Source organism: Oncorhynchus clarkii, chromosome 22 (assembly GCF_045791955.1).
Source record: "Oncorhynchus clarkii lewisi isolate Uvic-CL-2024 chromosome 22, UVic_Ocla_1.0, whole genome shotgun sequence".
NCBI classification, from domain to species: domain Eukaryota; kingdom Metazoa; phylum Chordata; class Actinopteri; order Salmoniformes; family Salmonidae; genus Oncorhynchus; species Oncorhynchus clarkii.
The window spans coordinates 39,712,085-39,731,373 of record NC_092168.1 but is presented as its reverse complement, the minus strand read 5'-3'; the positions used below and the strand labels follow the sequence as shown (position 1 = coordinate 39,731,373).

General features: G+C 44.3%; 1 protein-coding gene across 2 annotated transcripts in view; it reads right to left on the bottom strand.

The window, feature by feature from the left end:
- The window catches only part of LOC139380898 (NEDD8-conjugating enzyme UBE2F-like), an 86,066-nt gene that overhangs the window by 46,734 nt on the left and 20,043 nt on the right, over positions 1–19,289 (bottom strand). For both annotated transcript variants that reach the window (XM_071124053.1, XM_071124054.1), the window contains 3 exons: positions 14,301–14,368; positions 8,905–8,975; positions 8,428–8,485 (listed from right to left, as the gene is read on the bottom strand). In XM_071124053.1, the coding sequence (XP_070980154.1) occupies positions 8,428–8,485; positions 8,905–8,975; positions 14,301–14,368 (197 nt within the window). The remainder of the gene's footprint in view (positions 1–8,427; positions 8,486–8,904; positions 8,976–14,300; positions 14,369–19,289) is intronic.

The window sequence follows — 19,289 nt, the reverse complement described above, 5'->3', positions numbered from 1 at the left end:
CCCTCTCAAGGATGGGGGGAAACACAGGCTGGGGGCACCCTGGAGGTCAACCCCCTCTCCCTCCCCACACGAACAGGTCATAACCCTTGGCAAAATAATATTGAATTACAGGAAATAAGCTGTAAAAATGCCAAATTCTCTCAGCCTCACTGCAAAATGTGTAGAACAGCATGATTAGATTGAAAACTGCAAATATTTCTCTCTACCGCATGGCAGTGTGTGTAGAATAGCTGGAAATGAGCTTTAAACATGTACTATTCTAAATGTTTTGAATATTAATAGATTAGCTATAAAACTGCACATTTCTGTTTAGCCCAATTGCAAAATGTGTAGAATAGAAGGAAGTTAGCAGTTTCTCCCCCATAAACAAATCCCTTGCTCAGACAGTGCCTCCTGTCCACCTTATTCTCTTTTCTTATTCTTATTCTTATTTCTTATTATTATAGCTACTGTACTTCTCAACAATTTCTACAACTGCACCAGTGAGAGCATCTTGACTCGCTGCATCACTGCTTGGTATGGCAACGGCTTGGTGTCCGACAAGCAAGGCACTACAGAGCGTAGTGCGTAAGAGCTCCCTGCCACCCAGGACCTCTATACCAGGCGGTGTCAGAGGAAGCCCCTACAAATTGATAAAGACTCCAGCCACCCAAGTCAAAGACTGTTCTCTCTGCTATTCACGGAAAGCGGTACCTATGCATGAAATCTGGAACCAACAGGATCCTGAACAGCTTCCACCCCCAAGCCATTTGAGTGTCAAATAGCTACCCAGACTATCTGCATTGACCATTTTTACTTCACTGCCTAAAGTCCGATGCTATCCTTCTTACACACCTTAGCTAGGCTATAGGAGTATACTGCCAGCTATCCAACTGCACTCCATAGTCCAACTACTATTTTACACCAGTATGGGTGAAACCCTTTCCCACAGCTTTGAGACTGCAGAAATAAGCTTAAGCTGGCATCCTTCATTTTCTAAGGGGTACTGGTACTCTGAATTACAAGTTCAAGTTGCAAAGCAAAATATTTAGGCACATATGCAAGTAAAATGGTGGCACTGTGGAGCCCTGTAATGTCACCACTAGATGTCAGCATTTTGTATTAGTAGATTCACAACGGTGCTTTTACAACAGTCAAAGGTCATGTAAAGAAACACTTTATGGCAACATCGCAATGAGAGCCTGTTATGACCATTCTAATTATACCTCAGGTGGTTGTGACCATAATGTAAGAACCACACGCAAGCTGCTCATTCTGACAATGTTTTCTTACTGAAACCATAATGTCAATTACAGTGTTATCCAATACAAAATGTACTGGCTATATATTTCAACTGCAAAATGGCATGCGCTGATGACTGAAAATGTTAATGCAGCAAAAATAGAATGTGACGAGGACAGGGCTGCTTGCTTGGTGAGGTGTCCTTTTGATTATTCACCTATTGAAATACGCTGTGGCAAGCTACGCACAGTCGAACCATCATGCTAGGCCGATAATATTGGACGATTATACTGGTTGATCGATTTATCTAGTCGTCGTTCTCTAAGTAAGACATCGGTTAGCTGAGGGCGTCACGGGGATATCAGAACTGTTCATTACACAAGGAAGCCCTCTCACAGGAACAGAAGACGAGAGCGAGTCAGGGAGCATGATGTAGTTAGTTGTCGTGAGCGCGTGCCTGTGTATGTGTGTGTGGACCTGGCAGTTGGCTGTATGTAGTGTGGAGATGAGCATGGTGTTGCGTAGCAGGCAAGACGTCCTGGCTAACAAGCTCCTTATTGGGGTCAGTACAGGGGGCTAGACGTTTTGGCTAACAAGCTCCTTATTGGGGTCAGGGACAGGGGGCTAGACGTCCTGGCTAACAGGCTCCTTATTGGGGTCAGTACAGGGGGCTAGACGTCCTGGCTAACAAGCTCCTTATTGGGGTCAGTACAGGGGGCTAGACGTCCTGGCTAACAAGCTCCTTATTGGGGTCAGTACAGGGGGCTAGACATCCTGACTAACAAGCTCCTTATTGGGGTCAGGGACAGGGGGCTAGACGTCCTGATTAACAAGCTTCTTATTGGGGTCAGGGACAGGGGGCAAGACGTCCTGACTAACAAGCTCCTTATTGGGGTCAGTACAGGGGGCTAGATGTCCTGGCAAACAAGCTCCTTATTGGGGTCAGTACAGGGGGCTAGACATCCTGGCTAACAAGCTCCTTATTGGGGTCAGTACAGGGGGCTAGACGTCCTGACTAACAAGCTCCTTATTGGGGTCAGTACAGGGGGCTGGTGGTACGGCCTAACTAACAAGCTCCTTATTGGGGTCAGTACAGGGGGCTAGAGGTTCTACCCAACAAGCTCCTTATTGGGGTCAGTACAGGGGGCTGGTAGTACGTCCTAACTAACTGTGGAAGGAAAGAAGCTTCTAGCGAGAGGAGCTGGTATGACGTCACAGCAACTCCTCTGTAATGTGATTAACATAGCATCTTGTGATGGACGTGGTGTGTGTGTGTGTGTGTGTGTGTGTGTGTGTGTGTGTGTGTGTGTGTGTGTGTGTGTTTGTGTGTATGTGTGTGTGTGTGTGTGTGTGTTTGTGTGTATGTGTGTGTGTGTATGTATTGTATAGCAGCAGCACAACAATAACAACTGCTTATTTCAGTGTCACGTCTTTTATCTCCAACACCATCTATTTAATCAACAAAGTTTTGAGCTGAGGGCCTTTAAATATGCAGTGGCTGTGGCACTACAAACGGAATCCATTTGAATGGGATCTCAGCGTGACAGAGGGGTTTAGAGGAGATCGAGGAGATATACACCCCATCTTCTGGACGGTTAACTGGACTTGTTCTTCTTTTGATTTGGGCTGCCGAGTAGCGCAGCGGTCTAAGGTACTGCATCGCAGTGCAAGAGGTGTCACTACAGTCCCTGGTTCGAATCCAGGCTGTATCACATCCGGCTGTGATTGGTAGTCCCATAGTGCGGCGCACAATTGGCCCAGTGTCGGCCAGGTTAGGCCGTCATTATAAATAAGAATGTGATCTTAACTCACTTGCCTAGTTAAATAAAGGTTAAATGTAACAAATATATATTTATATATATATATATATATTTTATTTTACAAATTTTTTTTTTTTTTTTTTTTTTTTTTTGCAAAACACATAATCAACTGTTGGAGGTAGTAACATAAGCATTACACTGCACCTGCTGTAACACACCAGCAAATCTGTGTGCGCGACCAATAAACTTTGATTTGGTATGACGTAGACAGGGAGATAGATGGAAGGTAGTTCGTTAGAGAAGGAACAATGGTAGGGGGCTGTTGGTCGGGTTGTGGCTTCTGAGAAGGGTAACACAGCAGTGAGACACAATCAACACAATCAAGGCCTCAGGAGAGCCAGCAGATCCGAACAGCTTGCTTACAATTGCACTATGGCTGATGCTATTTAGCATGAGGAGGAAAAGGACCGTTTTCTTCTCTGTGTAACAGTTGGGATAATGGGACAATTCAGAGTACAATGTATTTCTCATCTCTGGATTGAGGTACATATTCAGAGCCATATCTCACGCTAGCATCTTAATCGACACAGAAAGTCTGTCTGACCCTAGTGTAGCTGTAAGCAAGTGGTCGGACCAGCTGGCTATGCCTCAGGGTTGAGTTTTACCATTAAGATACAGTCTGAGTTTGAACATCAAAAACATTAGTGGTGTGTATTGGTCATAAGTCATACGGACACATCTAATAGATTTAGGCCTAGGATTGGAGTTTGAAACCCCAAATGACCCTTTAAAGCAAGTCCAATGCATAGTACATGTTTAACCCCATGTCTCTGGGATCAAACGTGTGCCATTTATCAAAAGGTCAACTTTTGGGGTTTTCAGGCATGGAGCCCTGCTTCATAGTGAGCCAATTCCCAGAGGATCAATACATGACAGCAGACCACCACCAATGAGAGTAGTATAGTGCCTCGTCCTAAGAAATCAGTTTCTTTGGTTCAAAAACACACACCCCTCAGCAGAGAACGGTTTAGCAAAGTACCCCAGGTCTACCTGCAGTTCAGTCCCCTTAAGGCAGTGAGATTTATCCTACATTCTCAGTCCGGACATCTACCAAACGCAATGTAAGGCTGATGGCATTAACCTCTCACACAATTTAAAAGTGCCCTCCTTTTTAGAGAAGACTGGGATCTTTCAATTGTAGAGATGAGAAAGGCTGGTAGAAGACAGTCATGGTTCATGCTAGTTTAAAGAACACACTTAAGTGCTCGTTTAGATTTCAGAACGAACCTTGAGAAGCAGGCAAGGTATTAAGAAAACCAACAGGTGAGCGCTTCGCAATGACGCACGCAGCACTTTTTAGACTAGTGCTACCATGTTTCCCTCCCCTGTAGCAGTATCTATCTACCATGTTTCCCTCCCCTGTAGCAGCATCTATCTACCATGTTTCCCTCCCCTGCAGCAGCATCTATCTACCATGTTCCCCTCCCCTGCAGCAGCATCTATCTACCATGTTTCCCTCCCCTGTAGCAGTATCTATCTACCATGTTTCCCTCCCCTGCAGCAGTATCTATCTACCATGTTTCACTCCCTTGCAGCAGTATCTATCTACCATGTTTCCCTCCCCTGTAGCAGCATCTATCTACCATGTTTCCCTCCCCTGCAGCAGCATCTATCTACCATGTTCCCCTCCCCTGCAGCAGCATCTATCTACCATGTTTCCCATCCCTGTAGCAGTATCTATCTACCATGTTTCCCTCCCCTGCAGCAGTATCTATCTGCCATGTTTCACTCCCTTGCAGCAGTATCTATCTACCATGTTTCCCTCCCCTGCAGCAGTATCTATCTACCATGTTTCCCTCCCCTGCAGCAGTATCTATCTACCATGTCCCCCCCCCCCCCTGCAGCAGTATCTATCTACCATGTTTCCCTCCCCTGCAGCAGTATCTATCTACCATGTTTCCCTCCCCTGTAGCAGTATCTATCTACCATGTTTCCCTCCCCTGCAGCAGTATATATCTACCATATCTACCTGTAGCAGTATCTATCTACCATGTTTCCCTCCCCTGTAGCAGTATCTATCTACCATGTTTCCCTCCCCTGTAGCAGTATCTATCTACCATGTTTCCCTCCCCTGTAGCAATATCTATCTACCATGTTTCCCTCCCCTGTAGCAGTATCTATCTACCATGTTTCCCTCCCTGTAGCAGTATCTATCTACCATGTTTCCCTCCCCTGTAGCAGTATATATCTACCATCTTTCTCTCCCCTGTAGCAGCATCTATCTACCATGTTTCCCTCCCCTGTAGCAGTATCTATCTACCATGTTTCCCTCCCCTGTAGCAATATCTATCTACCATGTTTCCCTCCCCTGTAGCAGTATCTATCTACCATGTTTCCCTCCCTGTAGCAGTATCTATCTACCATGTTTCCCTCCCCTGTAGCAGTATATATCTACCATCTTTCTCTCCCCTGTAGCAGCATCTATCTACCATGTTTCCCTCCCCTGTAGCAGTATCTATCTACCATGTTTCCCTCCCCTGCAGCAGTATCTATCTACCATGTTTCCCTCCCCTGTAGCAGTATATATCTACCATCTTTCTCTCCCCTGTAGCAGTATCTATCTACCATGTTTCCCTCCCTGTAGCAGTATCTATCTACCATATCTACCTGTAGCAGTATATATCTACCATCTTTCTCTCCCCTGTAGCAGTATCTATCTACCATGTTTCCCTCCCCTGTAGCAGTATCTATCTACCATGTTTCCCTCCCCTGTAGCAGTATATATCTACCATCTTTCTCTCCCCTGTAGCAGTATCTATCTACCATGTTTCCCCCCCCCCTGCAGCAGTATCTATCTACCATGTTTCCCTCCCCTGCAGCAGTATCTATCTACCATGTTTCCCTCCCCTGTAGCAGTATCTATCTACCATGTTTCCCTCCCCTGTAGCAGTATCTATCTACCATGTTTCCCTCCCCTGTAGCAGTATCTATCTACCATGTTTCCCTCCCCTGTAGCAGTATATATCTACCATGTTTCCCTCCCCTGTAGCAGTATATATCTACCATGTTTCTCTCCCCTGTAGCAATATCTATCTACCATGTTTCCCTCCCCTGTAGCAGTATCTATCTACCATGTTTCCCTCCCCTGTAGCAGTATATATCTACCATGTTTCCCTCCCCTGTAGCAGTATATATCTACCATGTTTCCCTCCCCTGTAGCAGTATCTATCTACCATGTTTCCCTCCCCTGTAGCAGTATATATCTACCATGTTTCTCTCCCCTGTAGCAATATCTATCTACCATGTTTCCCTCCCCTGTAGCAGTATCTATCTACCATGTTTCCCTCCCCTGTAGCAGTATATATCTACCATGTTTCTCTCCCCCGTAGCAGTATCTATCTACCATGTTTCTCTCCCCTGTAGCAGTATCTATTAGAGGTCGACCGATTAATCGGAATGGCCGATTAATTAGGGCCGATTTCAAGTTTTCATAACAATCGGTAATCGGCATTTTTGGACACCAATCATGGCCGATTACATTGCACTCCACGAGGAGATTGAGTGGCAGACTGAGTACCTGTTATGCGAGTGCAGCAAGGAGCCAAGGTAAGGTGCTAGCCAGCATTAAACGTATCCTATAAAGAACAATCAATCTTAACATAATCAACAGTTAAACTAGTAATATCATCAACCATGTGTAGTTATCTAGCTTGTCCTGCGTTGCATATAATCGATGCGGTGCCTGTTAATTTATCATTGAATCATAGCCTACTTCGCCAAACGGATGATATAACAAGCGCATTCGCGAAAAAAGCACTGTAGTTGCACCAATGTGTACCTAACCATAAACATCAACACCTTTCTTAAAATCAATACACAAGTATATATTTTTAAACCTGCATATTTAGTTAATATTGCCTGCTAACATGAATTTATTTTAACTAGGGAAATTGTGTCACTTCTCTTGCGTTCTGTGCAACAGAGTCAGGGTATATGCAGCAGTTTGGGCTGCCTGGCTCGTTGTGAACTGTGTGAAGACCATTTCTTCCTAACAAAGACAGCCAACTTCGCCAAACGGGGGATAATTTAACAAAATCGCATTTGCGAAAAAAGCACAATCGTTGCACGAATGTACCTAACCATAAACATCAATGCCTTTAAATAAAAAAAAAAAAAATGCATATTTAGTTTAAATTAATTCATGTTAGCTGGCAATATTAAACTAGGGAAATTGTGTCACTTTTCTTGCGTTCATTGCACGCAGAGTCCGGGTATATGCAACAGTTTGGGCCGCCTGGCTATTCTATGTAATTATGACATAACATTGAAGGTTGTACAACGTAACAGCAATATTTAGATTTAGGGTTGCCGCCCGTTAGATAAAATATGGAACTGTTCCGTATTTCACTGAAAGAATAAACGTTTTGTTTTCGAAATGATAGGTCATTAATATGGTCAAATCCGGAAACTAAGGCTCGTATTTCTGTGTGTTTATTATATTATAATTAAGTCTATGATTTGATATAGCAGTCTGACTGAGCGGTGGTAGGCAGCAGCTGGCTCGTATTTCTGTGTGTTATTATATTACATTTAAGTCTATGATTTGATATAGCAGTCTGACTGAGCGGTGGTAGGCAGCAGCTGGCTCGTATTTCTGTGTGTTATTATATTACATTTAAGTCTATGATTTGATAGAGCAGTCTGACTGAGCGGTGGTAGGCAGCAGCTGGCTCGTAAGCATTCATTCAAACAGCACTTTCCTGCGTTTGCCAGAAGCTCTTCACAATGCTGTTTATGACTTCAAGCCTATCAACTCCTGAGATTAGGCTGGCAATACTAAAGTACCTATTAGAACATCCAATAGTCAAAGGTTAATGAAATACAAATGGTAGAGAGAAATACTCCTATAATAACTACAGCCTAAAACTTCTTACCTGGGAATATTGAAGACTCATGTTAAAAGGAACCACCAGCTTTCATATGTTCTCATGTTCTGAGCAAGGAACTTAAACGTTAGCTTTTTTTACATGGCACATATTGCACTTTTACTTTCTTCTCCAACACTTTGTTTTTGCATTATTTAAACCAAATTGAACATGTTTCATTATTTATTTGAGACTAAATTGATTTTAATTTATGTATTATATTAAGTTAAAATAAAAAAGTGTTCATTGTTCATTCAGTATTGTTGCAATTGTCCTTATTACAAATATATAAAAATCAACCGATTTAATCGCTATCGGCCTTCTTTGGTCCTCCAATAATTGGTATCTTGGTTGAAAAATCCTAAATCGGTCGACCTCTAGTATCTATCTCCCTCTCAGAGCGGGGGGGGAGAGGGTGAATGGTGCTTCAAAAGGTACATTACTAGTATGAGAGTGGGCCGTTTTGGGACTAGAGAGATTCAATCAGATGGGCACTGATGCCAGAGAGATTAGAGACTTACCTTCAACGTTCTGGTAGGGGCCCAGCCCGTGCCGTCGATAGAGTGCTCCCGCAACAAACTGGGGAAACAGAAACAAGTAGAACAAATCTCCATCATCATATTGGAAATCACGGTGGGGGAAAAAAAATATACATTTAAATAGTCTAGTACTACTGCCAGACCTTTTCTTCCATGACACCCTCATTTGTGATAGGTTGCTCTATAAATATGAATACTACTGTGGTCCAAGCACGCAAATTGGAGCACGGGAGGGTCAGAGCGTGAGTCCAAATCAAAGTACGTGAAATGGAGCATAGAGGGCGATTCTCAGATGCGTACTCAGTTTGTACATATTTCAAAGAAGTACGCCAAGAAATATGACCTAGCCACATAAAAAAACCTTGCAAAATGTATTGAACACAATGGCAGCTATTTTTTGAGCTGAAGTGAATTAAATGAAGTGTCAATGAGTGTGTGGCGATGTGAGAAGTGAATTACCTCAAACAGATCTCCCCCGTCTCAGCAATGTTGGGGTGCCATATTCTGGTCTGGCATTTCACTTTGGGAGGCTGGAGAGAAACATGGGACAACCACCCGTTAGCATAGGATTATGTCGTCCACCAGTTTGCTTTCTCTTGAGGCTGAGGAAGAGTTGAGGACCAATTGTATCGCAAGGTTTGACTAGAATGGAACACATACACTAACCGACAGTTTATCAGGTACACCACCCCGCTCACGAAAATGGATCGCTCCTACAAACAGTGAGTCACGTGGTTGTGGCTTGCTAGATAAAGCAGACAGACAGGCATCCAGTTACTGTTTGATTGAACGTTAGAGTGGGCAAAACGACCTACGTGACTTTAAGCGTAGTATGATCGTCAGTGCCAGACTTGCCAGTTCCAGTATCTCAGAAACAGCCGACCTCCTGGGCTTTTCACGCACGACAGGGCCAAGAGTGGTGCGACAAACAAAAAACATGCAGTCAGTGGCAGTCCTCAGGGTGAAAACAGCTCGTTCATAAGAGAGGTTGAAAAAGAATGGCAGTAATCATGCAAGCTTACAGTCGGGCCAAAAACAGAAATAACGGCTCAGTACAACAGTGGTGTGCAGAACGCCATCTCGGAACGCACAACTTGTCAATCGTTGTCACCCAATAGAGAATCTTTGGTCCAATCTGCAGAAACTGCATGATGCCATCATGTCAGCATGGCAACGTTACTGACACCTTGTAGAATACCCCAAATAATTCCAGTTGTTCTGGAGGCGAAGGGGGGTCCGACCGGTACTAGATGGGTGTACCTAATAAAATGGAGAGTGAGTGTAGGTTCCCCTGAGGCAAACTATCCCCCACAAAGAAAACACAGCATAGCTGAGGAGAGTAGTACTGAAACTCTTAAAAAAAGAACCCCTGTATATTTTCTCCCCAAGACAAACAAAAAACAAACAAGAAAAACACACCCAAAAAAGTAGTCTTCTGATTCTTTAACTTTGTTTATTTATATATATCATATGTCAGCCTTAGACCTGATTAGTGTTCCTCAGAACTGTGAGATGAGAACGGCGAGGTGGCAGAGAAACAAAGCTGTATAATAAACAGTACAGCGAGAGAACTAGACGTGTCAGTCTACCATAGTTGATCAAAGAGGCCTTGTAGCAACTGATCATGTAATAGCTGCTAATAATGTTCACTTTTGCATTTATAATGTAATAAATTGCCGATAATGTAATACATATGCTAAACACTTAGCACAATAACGTTTTTGCGCATAATGTAATTATTTACTTTTAAAATACAGAAATACAACCAGGAATACTGCAAAATGCAGCATCATATGATGCAAAATGCATCATTTGGCTGTATTTCTGTATTTTGAAAGTTATATATCTTGAAAACTTGATTGCTGACATGCAAAACAATGGACTGATGAAAAGAACACCAAAAGATAGAATTTCCTTAAATGGTTCACATTGGACTTTTCCAAAAACACCACTCTCTCCTCCCGTCAATTTCCCAAATGAAGCCCTTTTTTAGAAACATGCACTATCTGAAACATTACACGAAAGAGACATTTCAAAAGACATATCGGCCTAGCAGTCCCTACTGGCATGTAATGAAAAACTTGCTGAATCCCAACTCAAGACTAGAGTGCTCTGCATGAAACTTCTGCTCTCTCTTAATATTGTTTATGCTGGGCTGTCAAGCTTTAAGGAGATCTTTTTCTCTAAAGCACACAGTTAAAAATATTCACTAACTAAGCTGAACTGGAGAGAGAAAAAGGAGTGAATTTTTAACTCAGTGACTAGAGTCACCGACTCAAAACCAGAAGACGGTAGAACACATTTCAAACGTTGCTTGTTAGGGGGAGGTAGTTTCAGAAACGTTGGAATGGTTTAGTCGGCTTCCTCGCTGGTTGGTCCAGATTCGTTTTTCTTCTTCTCTTCTATAGTCCCAAAATGGATTTGAGATAACCTTATATTTTGTAGTCTGTAACTATGCTCTTTCATTCCCCAGTATTGAGTGCTAATGAGGCCCAGTCCTGGCTAAGAACGTCTATAAATTATAGATTTATACAGTAGAGTATACTGTTCTTTCCATTGCCACCCATACTGTCATCTTATACCATTATCAAACGCTTCAGTTTACTTACTGCCTTACCACTTGCTTAGAAGAAAATAAAAAACATACTTTACTATTCAAGGCTGGGATCAAGACATTACACCATTTAGAAAAACTCTCAAATAATCTCATAATGTTTTAACCTCTTTGTACAATATTGCGGTCCAGTTTTCTATAATCAAATAAAATGTTATTCATCACATGCTTGGTGAACAAGAGGTGTGGACTAACAGTGAAATGCTTACTGACTGGCCATTCCCAACAACACACAGAGGGAAAGACAATAGATCAATAACACAACAGTAAATCACGTAACAATAAAATCTATAATAAAACACACACAGAGTAACGATAACTCGGCTATATATGTAAGGGGTACCAGTACTGAGTATGTGCAGGAGTACGAGGTAATTGAGGTAGTTATGTACATATAACTAGGAATAAAGTGACAGACAGCAGCAGCATGTGATCTAAATAATGCAAAAAGGGTCCATGCAGATAGTTAACCGAGAAGCTACCGGACTAACTATTTAGCAGTCTTATGACCTGGGGGTAGAAGCTGTTCAGGGTCCTGTTGGTTCCAGACTTTGCGCATCAGTATCACTTGCTGTGCGGTAGCAAAGAGAACAGTCTATGACTTGGGTGGATGGAGCCTTTGACAATATTTAGGGCCTTCCTCTGACAACGACTGGTATAGAGGTCCTGGCGGGCAGGAAGCTTGGCACCAGTGATGTACTGGGCTGTACACACTTCCCTCTGTAGCGCTTTGCGGTCGGATGTCAAGCAGTTGTCATACCGGTGATGCAGCCAGTCAAGATGCTCTCAATGGTGCAGCTGGAGATCTGAGGGCCCGTGCCAAATCTTTTCAGCCTCCTGAGGGGGGAAGAGGCGTTGTCGTGCCCTCTTCACGACTGTGTTGGTGTGTTTGATGTATAACAATATAATGGTTAAATGTTCTAATAAACGTAATGTGTTGGGTATGTAGGGCCTAGGCAACAAAAAAAAAAGCTGTCAGGGTCTTTATGGGTCTCTTTCAGGCAGTTTACTATCTCTCATAAAAGCCTGATAAATCCATACAGGCAGGTGGTAAACACAGCCTTTACTGCCTGTCTAATTAACCTCCATTAAGATAAAGCACAGAGCATAAGGTTTTGATATGAAGCAGGTTGTAAATTCTAATGAAGCCACAAGAGAATGTGTGTGTGTGTGTACTTGGGAGTGTGTGTGGACGTGTGTGTGTGTGTGTGTGTGTGTGTGTGTGTGTGTGTGTAGTAAGGCCACCAGTGTGAGGTGAGATAAAACTGCATCCAGGATGGATGGGTGGCAGATAAAGCAGAATGGAGGGATGGAGAAAAGGAAAGGCTGAGACTCTGTGTGGGGCTGTAACTCACCCTGCTAACTCCACCTAAACCTCCACGCTAGCCTGTTCAGGGAGAGGACTTTAACTCACTTTCGCCTGACAGGGCCTAGGACAGCAGGCAAACTGGGACAGCGTAAATTACCCATGCTGCTGCTGTTCACGGGGTGCTTATCGCCACGAAACTACTGGTGTGCGTCCAAAATGGAGCCCTATTCCGTAAAGTGCACTACTTTTGACAAGAGCTTCAGACATTGTATGTTTTGGCCACGAGGACATTCAAATGGAAGGCAGGACCTGACATGTTTCATAGATCACAGAACTCTATCAGAGTGACCATCGGGTTCTTGGCCACCTCCCTGACGAAGACACTACTTCCCGATTACTCAGTTTGGCCAGGCGGCCAGCTCTAGTAAGAGTCTTGGTGGTTCCAAACTTCTTCCATTTCAGAATGATGGAGGCCACTGTGTTCTTGGACCTTCAATGCTGCAGAATGTTTTTGGCTTGCTCAGATCTGTGCCTCGACACAATCCTGTCTCGGAGCTCTACGGACAATTCCTTAGACCTCATGGCTTGGTTATTGCTCTGACATGCACTGTCAACTGTGGAACCTTTTATATAGACAGGTGTGTGCCTTTCCAAATCATGTCCAATCAACTGAATTGACCAAAGGTGGCCTCCAATCAAGTTGTAGAAACATCGGAAAGATAGGTTGCAGGTGTAAATGAAAACTTGTTCTCAACTAGCCTACCTGGTTAAATAAAATGAATGAATGGAAACAGGATGCACCTGAGCTCAATTTCGAGTATCATAGCAAAGGGTCTGAATATTTACGTAAATAAGGTATTTCAGTTTATTTTTTTTTACATTTGCCAACATTTCTAAAAACCTGTTTTTGCTTTGTCATTATGGGGTTTTATGTGTAGATTGATGAGGAATAAGGCTGTAATGTTATAAAAAGTGTAAAAAGTCAAGGTGTCGGAATACTTTCCCAATGCACTGTATTACTGTAGGTCCAAGATGGAGGAATATTCTATAAAATGACAATTGAATTTACCACAGGGTGGACTCCAATCAAGTTGTAGAAACATCTCAAGGATGATCAATGGAAACAGAATGCAACCAAGTTCAATTGAGTCTCTTAGCAATAAGTTACTTCAGTTTTTTATTTTTAATTAATTTGCTAATATTTCTAAAAAACATGTTTTGGCTTTGTCATTATGGGTATTGTGTGCAGATTTGAGGAAATAAATGTATTTAATCCATTTTTGAATAAGGCTGTAACGTAACAAAAAGTCATGGGGTCTGAATACTTTCTGAATGCACGGTATATTAGCCAATCTATATATCACTGTATAACAGACCACATAACCAGACCACATGCCAACACGCTGACCAGACCGCACGCCAACACGCTGACCAGACTGCACGCCAATGCGCTGACCAGACCGCATGCCAACACGCTGACCAGACCGCACATCAACACACTGACCAGAACGCACGATAACATGCTGACCAGACCGCACGCCAACACGCTGACCAGGCCGCACGCCAACACGCTGACCAGGCTGCACACCAACACGCTGACCAGACCGCACGCCAACACGCTGACCAGACCGCACGCCAACACGCTGACCAGACCGCACGTCAACGCGCTGACCAGACCGCACGCCAACACGCTGACCAGAACGCACGCCAACACGCTGACCAGACCGCACGCCAACACGCTGACCAGACCGCACGCCAACACGCTGACCAGACCGCACGCCAACACGCTGACCAGACCGCACGCTAACAGAATTAGACGTGGAAATGTATACCACTTAAGGACCAGGCCTCCTCTGCATCCCTCATCGCCTGTTTTCATTAGCACCTCTATCTGACCCCCACACACTAATGAGACATGACAGGACCACTTACCACCATGTTGTAGGCTTCAGGGACGTCTATTTCAAAATGGAACGTTCCACTCTGGTAGTAGCCTTCATCTGCAGATGAAGAGAGAGAAAGATACAGTGAGCAGCAGTGAGGTTTAGCTGGTGGAATTGCCAGCGGTTTCCCGGGGGGGCTGTGTTGTTAGTCTGCAGAAGGATTGATGGCGGGGTCAGGCTCCCAGCGACAGGGACAGGGTTTCAATGAGAAAGTGGTGGAAACATGAAATATGACACTTTGGATCCCCTTGGCTCTCTATGGCCTCTTCCCACCTCTCCATACTGCTGAGGATTGAAAGCAAAAATCTCAGGCTACAGCCAACTAGCAGGGATACAACAACCTCTCCTCCTAGCGGTTTCCCAAATGGCACCCTATAGGGCCCTGGTCAAACATACTGCACTATTAAGGGAATAGGGTCCCATTTGGCATGCAACCGCTCTCTCCCTGTAGCCTGTAGGGGGAGAGGCTCACACCGGGTCACCTGCATGCTCTCTCTGTCAGTCAATGAAGGTGACCTTTCTGATACTTGGGAAAAATCTTCTCGTCTAATGCACTGGTTGAGCAACCATGGCCCAGTAATGAGCTGCTCTCTAGGAACTGTCTACAGCGGATATGACTGTCTTAATTGGGATGACGGCCAATAAAATCCTGTGTGATTCCAAGCCTTTATGGGTCTGTTATTGAGAGACGTCTATAAAACCAGAGCTGTTCCCTCCCTCTGGGGAAGGATGTCTCTTAACCCTGAACAGACCTGAGCAGAGGGAAACAGACTGGTCTAATTAGCAGCAGCTTGACACCAGACACACACACATTATGAATCAGCCTTGGAACCCCTCTGAGAAAACACTGCTTCTGCTCTGATTAGCACGGAGCAATCAACCAACGTTTTTTTGGATTTTTAAAAATGTGTTATTAAAACAACGAATTGACTAAGGTCGGTTCAATTACCTGCATTCCATTTAGTTTCTTCTTTTTTTTGGCCCAAATGACTTCAGTCACTGAAATCAGCAGATCTGATCCCTTCACTCTCTGCACCAAAGCATGGACACATGCTGAGGAGTCAGAGCAAGCAGGGGTGGAAAGCAGAGGCACCATGTCCTGATTCCAAGGTGGCTAAGTAGCATGCTATTTGCTTGATGTCTACAGAGTGATCGCTGCAGTCAGAAAGAGCTGCGCTAGCCTGGCACATGTTTGCTGGGTACAGGGGACGGTACAGTTCACAGATGGCACAGCAGAGATCACAACAGTGAATGTAGGCAAAATTAGTATTTAGTATTTATTAGGATCCCCATCAGCTGCTGACAAGGCAGCAGCTCCTCTTCCTGGGGTCCAAACAGGAAGAAAACAGTACATTAACAATACATTGTGCATTATACATATGTACTTCACTCCAAAACTACAAATGTACAATAATAAAAGATTACAATGTGTGGGTGTTTGCACATATGCGCGTGTGTCTCTTCAGTTCGCATTGCGCTGTGAGGTGTTGTTTTATCTGCTTTTTAAATCGGATTTATTGCACGCTTGAGTAACTTGATATGGAATAGAGTTCCATGTGGTCATGGCTCTATGTAGTACTGTGCCTTTCCCAGAGTCTGTTCTGGACTTGGGGACTGTGAAGAGACCCCTGGTGGCATATGTATGTGTAACAGTATAGCTTCCATCCCTCTCCTCGCCCCAACCTGGGCTCGAACCAGGGACCCTCTGCACACATCAACAACTGACACCCACGAAGCATCGTTACCCATCGCTCCACAAAAGCTGCGTATCAGAGCAAGTGACGTCACCAATTGAAACGCTATTAGCGCGCACCACCACTAACTAGCTAGCCATTTCACATCGGTTACACTCACCCCCCCTTTTTGACCTCCTCCTTTTCCGCAGCAACCAGTGATCCGGGTCAACAGCATCCGTGTAACAGTATAGCTTCCGTCCCTCTCCTCGCCCCTACCTGGGCTCGAACCAGGGACCCTCTAAACACATCGACAACAGCCACCCTCAAAGCATCGTTACCCATCGCTCAACAAAAGCTGCGGCCCTTGCAGTGCAAGGGGAACCACTACTTCAAGGTCACAAAGCGAGTGACGTCACCGATTGAAACGCTATTAGCGCGCACCACCGCTAGCTGTGCTGCTCTGTTCTGGGCTAACTGTAATTTCTTGTAAATGTAAGGGCTAGCTGTGCTGCTCTGTTCTGGGCTAACTGTAATTTCCTGTAAATTTAAGGGCTAGCTGTGCTGCTCTGTTCTGGGCTAACTGTAATTTCCTGTAAATTTAAGGGCTAGCTGTGCTGCTCTGTTCTGGGCTAACTGTAATTTCCTGTAAATTTAAGGGCTAGCTGTGATGCTCTGTTCTGGGCTAACTGTAATTTCCTGTAAATTTAAGGGCCAGCTGTGCTGCTCTGTTCTGGACTAACTGGCACTTGACACAACAGCAGAAGCCTACCAGATGCCTCCGTTTAATACGCCATACAGTCAAAGATTAGAAATGTCCTGAGATGTTTTAATGACACTAAGCATGTTGTGAGAATGAGATGCTCTAAACGTTTCACCAACAATGCAGTGGTCTGATTCCTTGCAGTATATTAACATCTCCAGAGAGAGACCGGCTTGCTTGATCTAAAATAAAACCAACCAACGCTGTTAACCAGCTGAATCATCTCTGTGAACATTGACTGTTGTAACTTTTCCATGTCCAGGTATTCCATAGACCTGATACTGTTGCCCGTGCTCATTCAAACCTATTTCACTGAGATACAGGGTGGGATGCAGCAGAACCAGAGGGATCTGATGCTCTCAGTGAGCAATCAGCCCCCTAATCCTCCCTGGCCCACTATCAGGACAATAGTCTGTGTAGGCTGTCTACTGAGCCTGTGGAGGTTGAAGGAACTTGCTCTAGTCTCAAGCCTTGCTGAAAGCTGATCTAGTGTAGCGCGCGCGCGCACACACACACACACACACACACACACACACACACACACACACACACACACACACACACACACACACACACACACACACACACACACACACACACACACACACACACACACACACACACACACACACACACACACACACACACACACACACACACGTCCCCCTAATACCTCTATCTGGCGTAATACCACTTTCTCTCCCCATTCTCCACACAGATCAAGTTTCCTCACACAACTCAGGATTCTTGGAGAGACTGAATTCCACACACCCATTTCACACCACAACAACAACTGCTAGATGTGTACAGATATGACTGGGTACAGCACCACTCTTTAGGTCTACACCAAGCTACACACTCCACTCCAGCACACTGGGCTTCCAGGTGGCGCTGCGGTCTAAGGCACTGCATCTCAGTGCTAGAGGTGTCACTACAGTCCCTGGTTCGAATCCAGGCTGTAAGATCCGGCCATGATTGGGAGTGCCAGTGGCCCAGTTAGGCCGGTCCCTGGTTCGAATCCAGGCTGTAAGATCCGGCCATGATTGGGAGTGCCAGTGGCCCAGTTAGGCCGGGGTAGGCCCTAATTGTAAATAAGAATTTGTTCCTAACAGATTTGCCTAGTTAAATAAAAGTTCAAATCAATAAAAAAATAAAAATATTGTACCAGTCATCACAGAGGTTGGAACAAGCCCATCCAATTCCTGCCTTTCCCTTGCAGATTTAGGCCAATACCCTCATCGCCAGCAGTCGATTTGAAACAGCGGGTAAATATTGAATGACAGGCTAAATGTTGCGAGAATGAGGATGGCAAAGCCGCAGGTCAGACTGGGGGATAACAACAGTATGGTGCTTCCTCTACTCTGTCAGTGACTACTGTGTACTAATCACGATGTTCCCACCAAAGGACCATTTAGGGCCGGTCTGAGAGACACCGACATGTTCCTCAGAGTAGTACTAGTCAATCAGGACACACCACCATGTTCCTCAGAGTACTAGTCAATCAGGACACTTTGGGACACATGTTCCTCAGAGTACTAGTCAATCAGGACACACCACCATGTTCCTCAGAGTATGACACTGTATCTAAGAAGGTGAATTCAAGAAGGACCAACCGGTTATTCTCTTCAAGTCACCGGTTGTCTACACGGCCCTCTTACCCAAGCTGGGAGCGTCGACACGACTGATTAGCCTCCTAAAAAGACCGCTCTCACAGAACGAGTGCAAGGAAACAGACAACTAAGAGAAAGGCCATCGCGTGGACAATCAGAGACTTATACCCGATAACGAAGTAGACGCGGCCATCGAAAGAACAGGGCGTCGGCCAAACCTATCCCACTAAGCGGAACTCGGCCCACGAAGAGATACCCAACGGAGACCTTCAACACATAAATACATGCATTATAATTCTGACCCATAAGAGGGGCAGTTCGGGGCGTTAGTTAGGGCTAAACTAAGCATAGTTTACAAATGTATCCAAGTGTTGCTTTTCTCGCACTTTCTCTTTAAATCTCCATCTTGTGTAACACGTGTCATATTGTGTTGGTCTGCTAGGGACCGTTTTCCATTGTATTAAGTTCTAACCAATAACCTGGACTGCTGCGTCTCTCAGACAAAAAAACTGTATCAAATATAAATCATGTAGAAGATGTAGCAAATGGTAGAAAGAGTATGTGGCCCTTCTCTGTAGCCTACAGGCTGGAGATACAATGTAATGAGACGGACACTTTTTCTGATCAAATAGCCTAACCCAAATGGCACTCAATCAAAAAATATAAAAATAAAAATAACAACAACATATCCTAAAAACAGGACAGGTCAAAGTAAAATGAACAATATGGACAATCACAACTGTTGTCTAGGAGTTTCATATGGGATGGACAATCACAACTGTTGTCTAGGAGTTTCATATGGGATGGACAATCACAACTGTTGTCTAGGAGTTTCATATGGAATGGACAATCACAACTGTTGTCTAGGAGTTTCATATTGAAAGGACAATCACAACTGTTGTCTAGGAGTTTCATATGGAATGGACAATCAC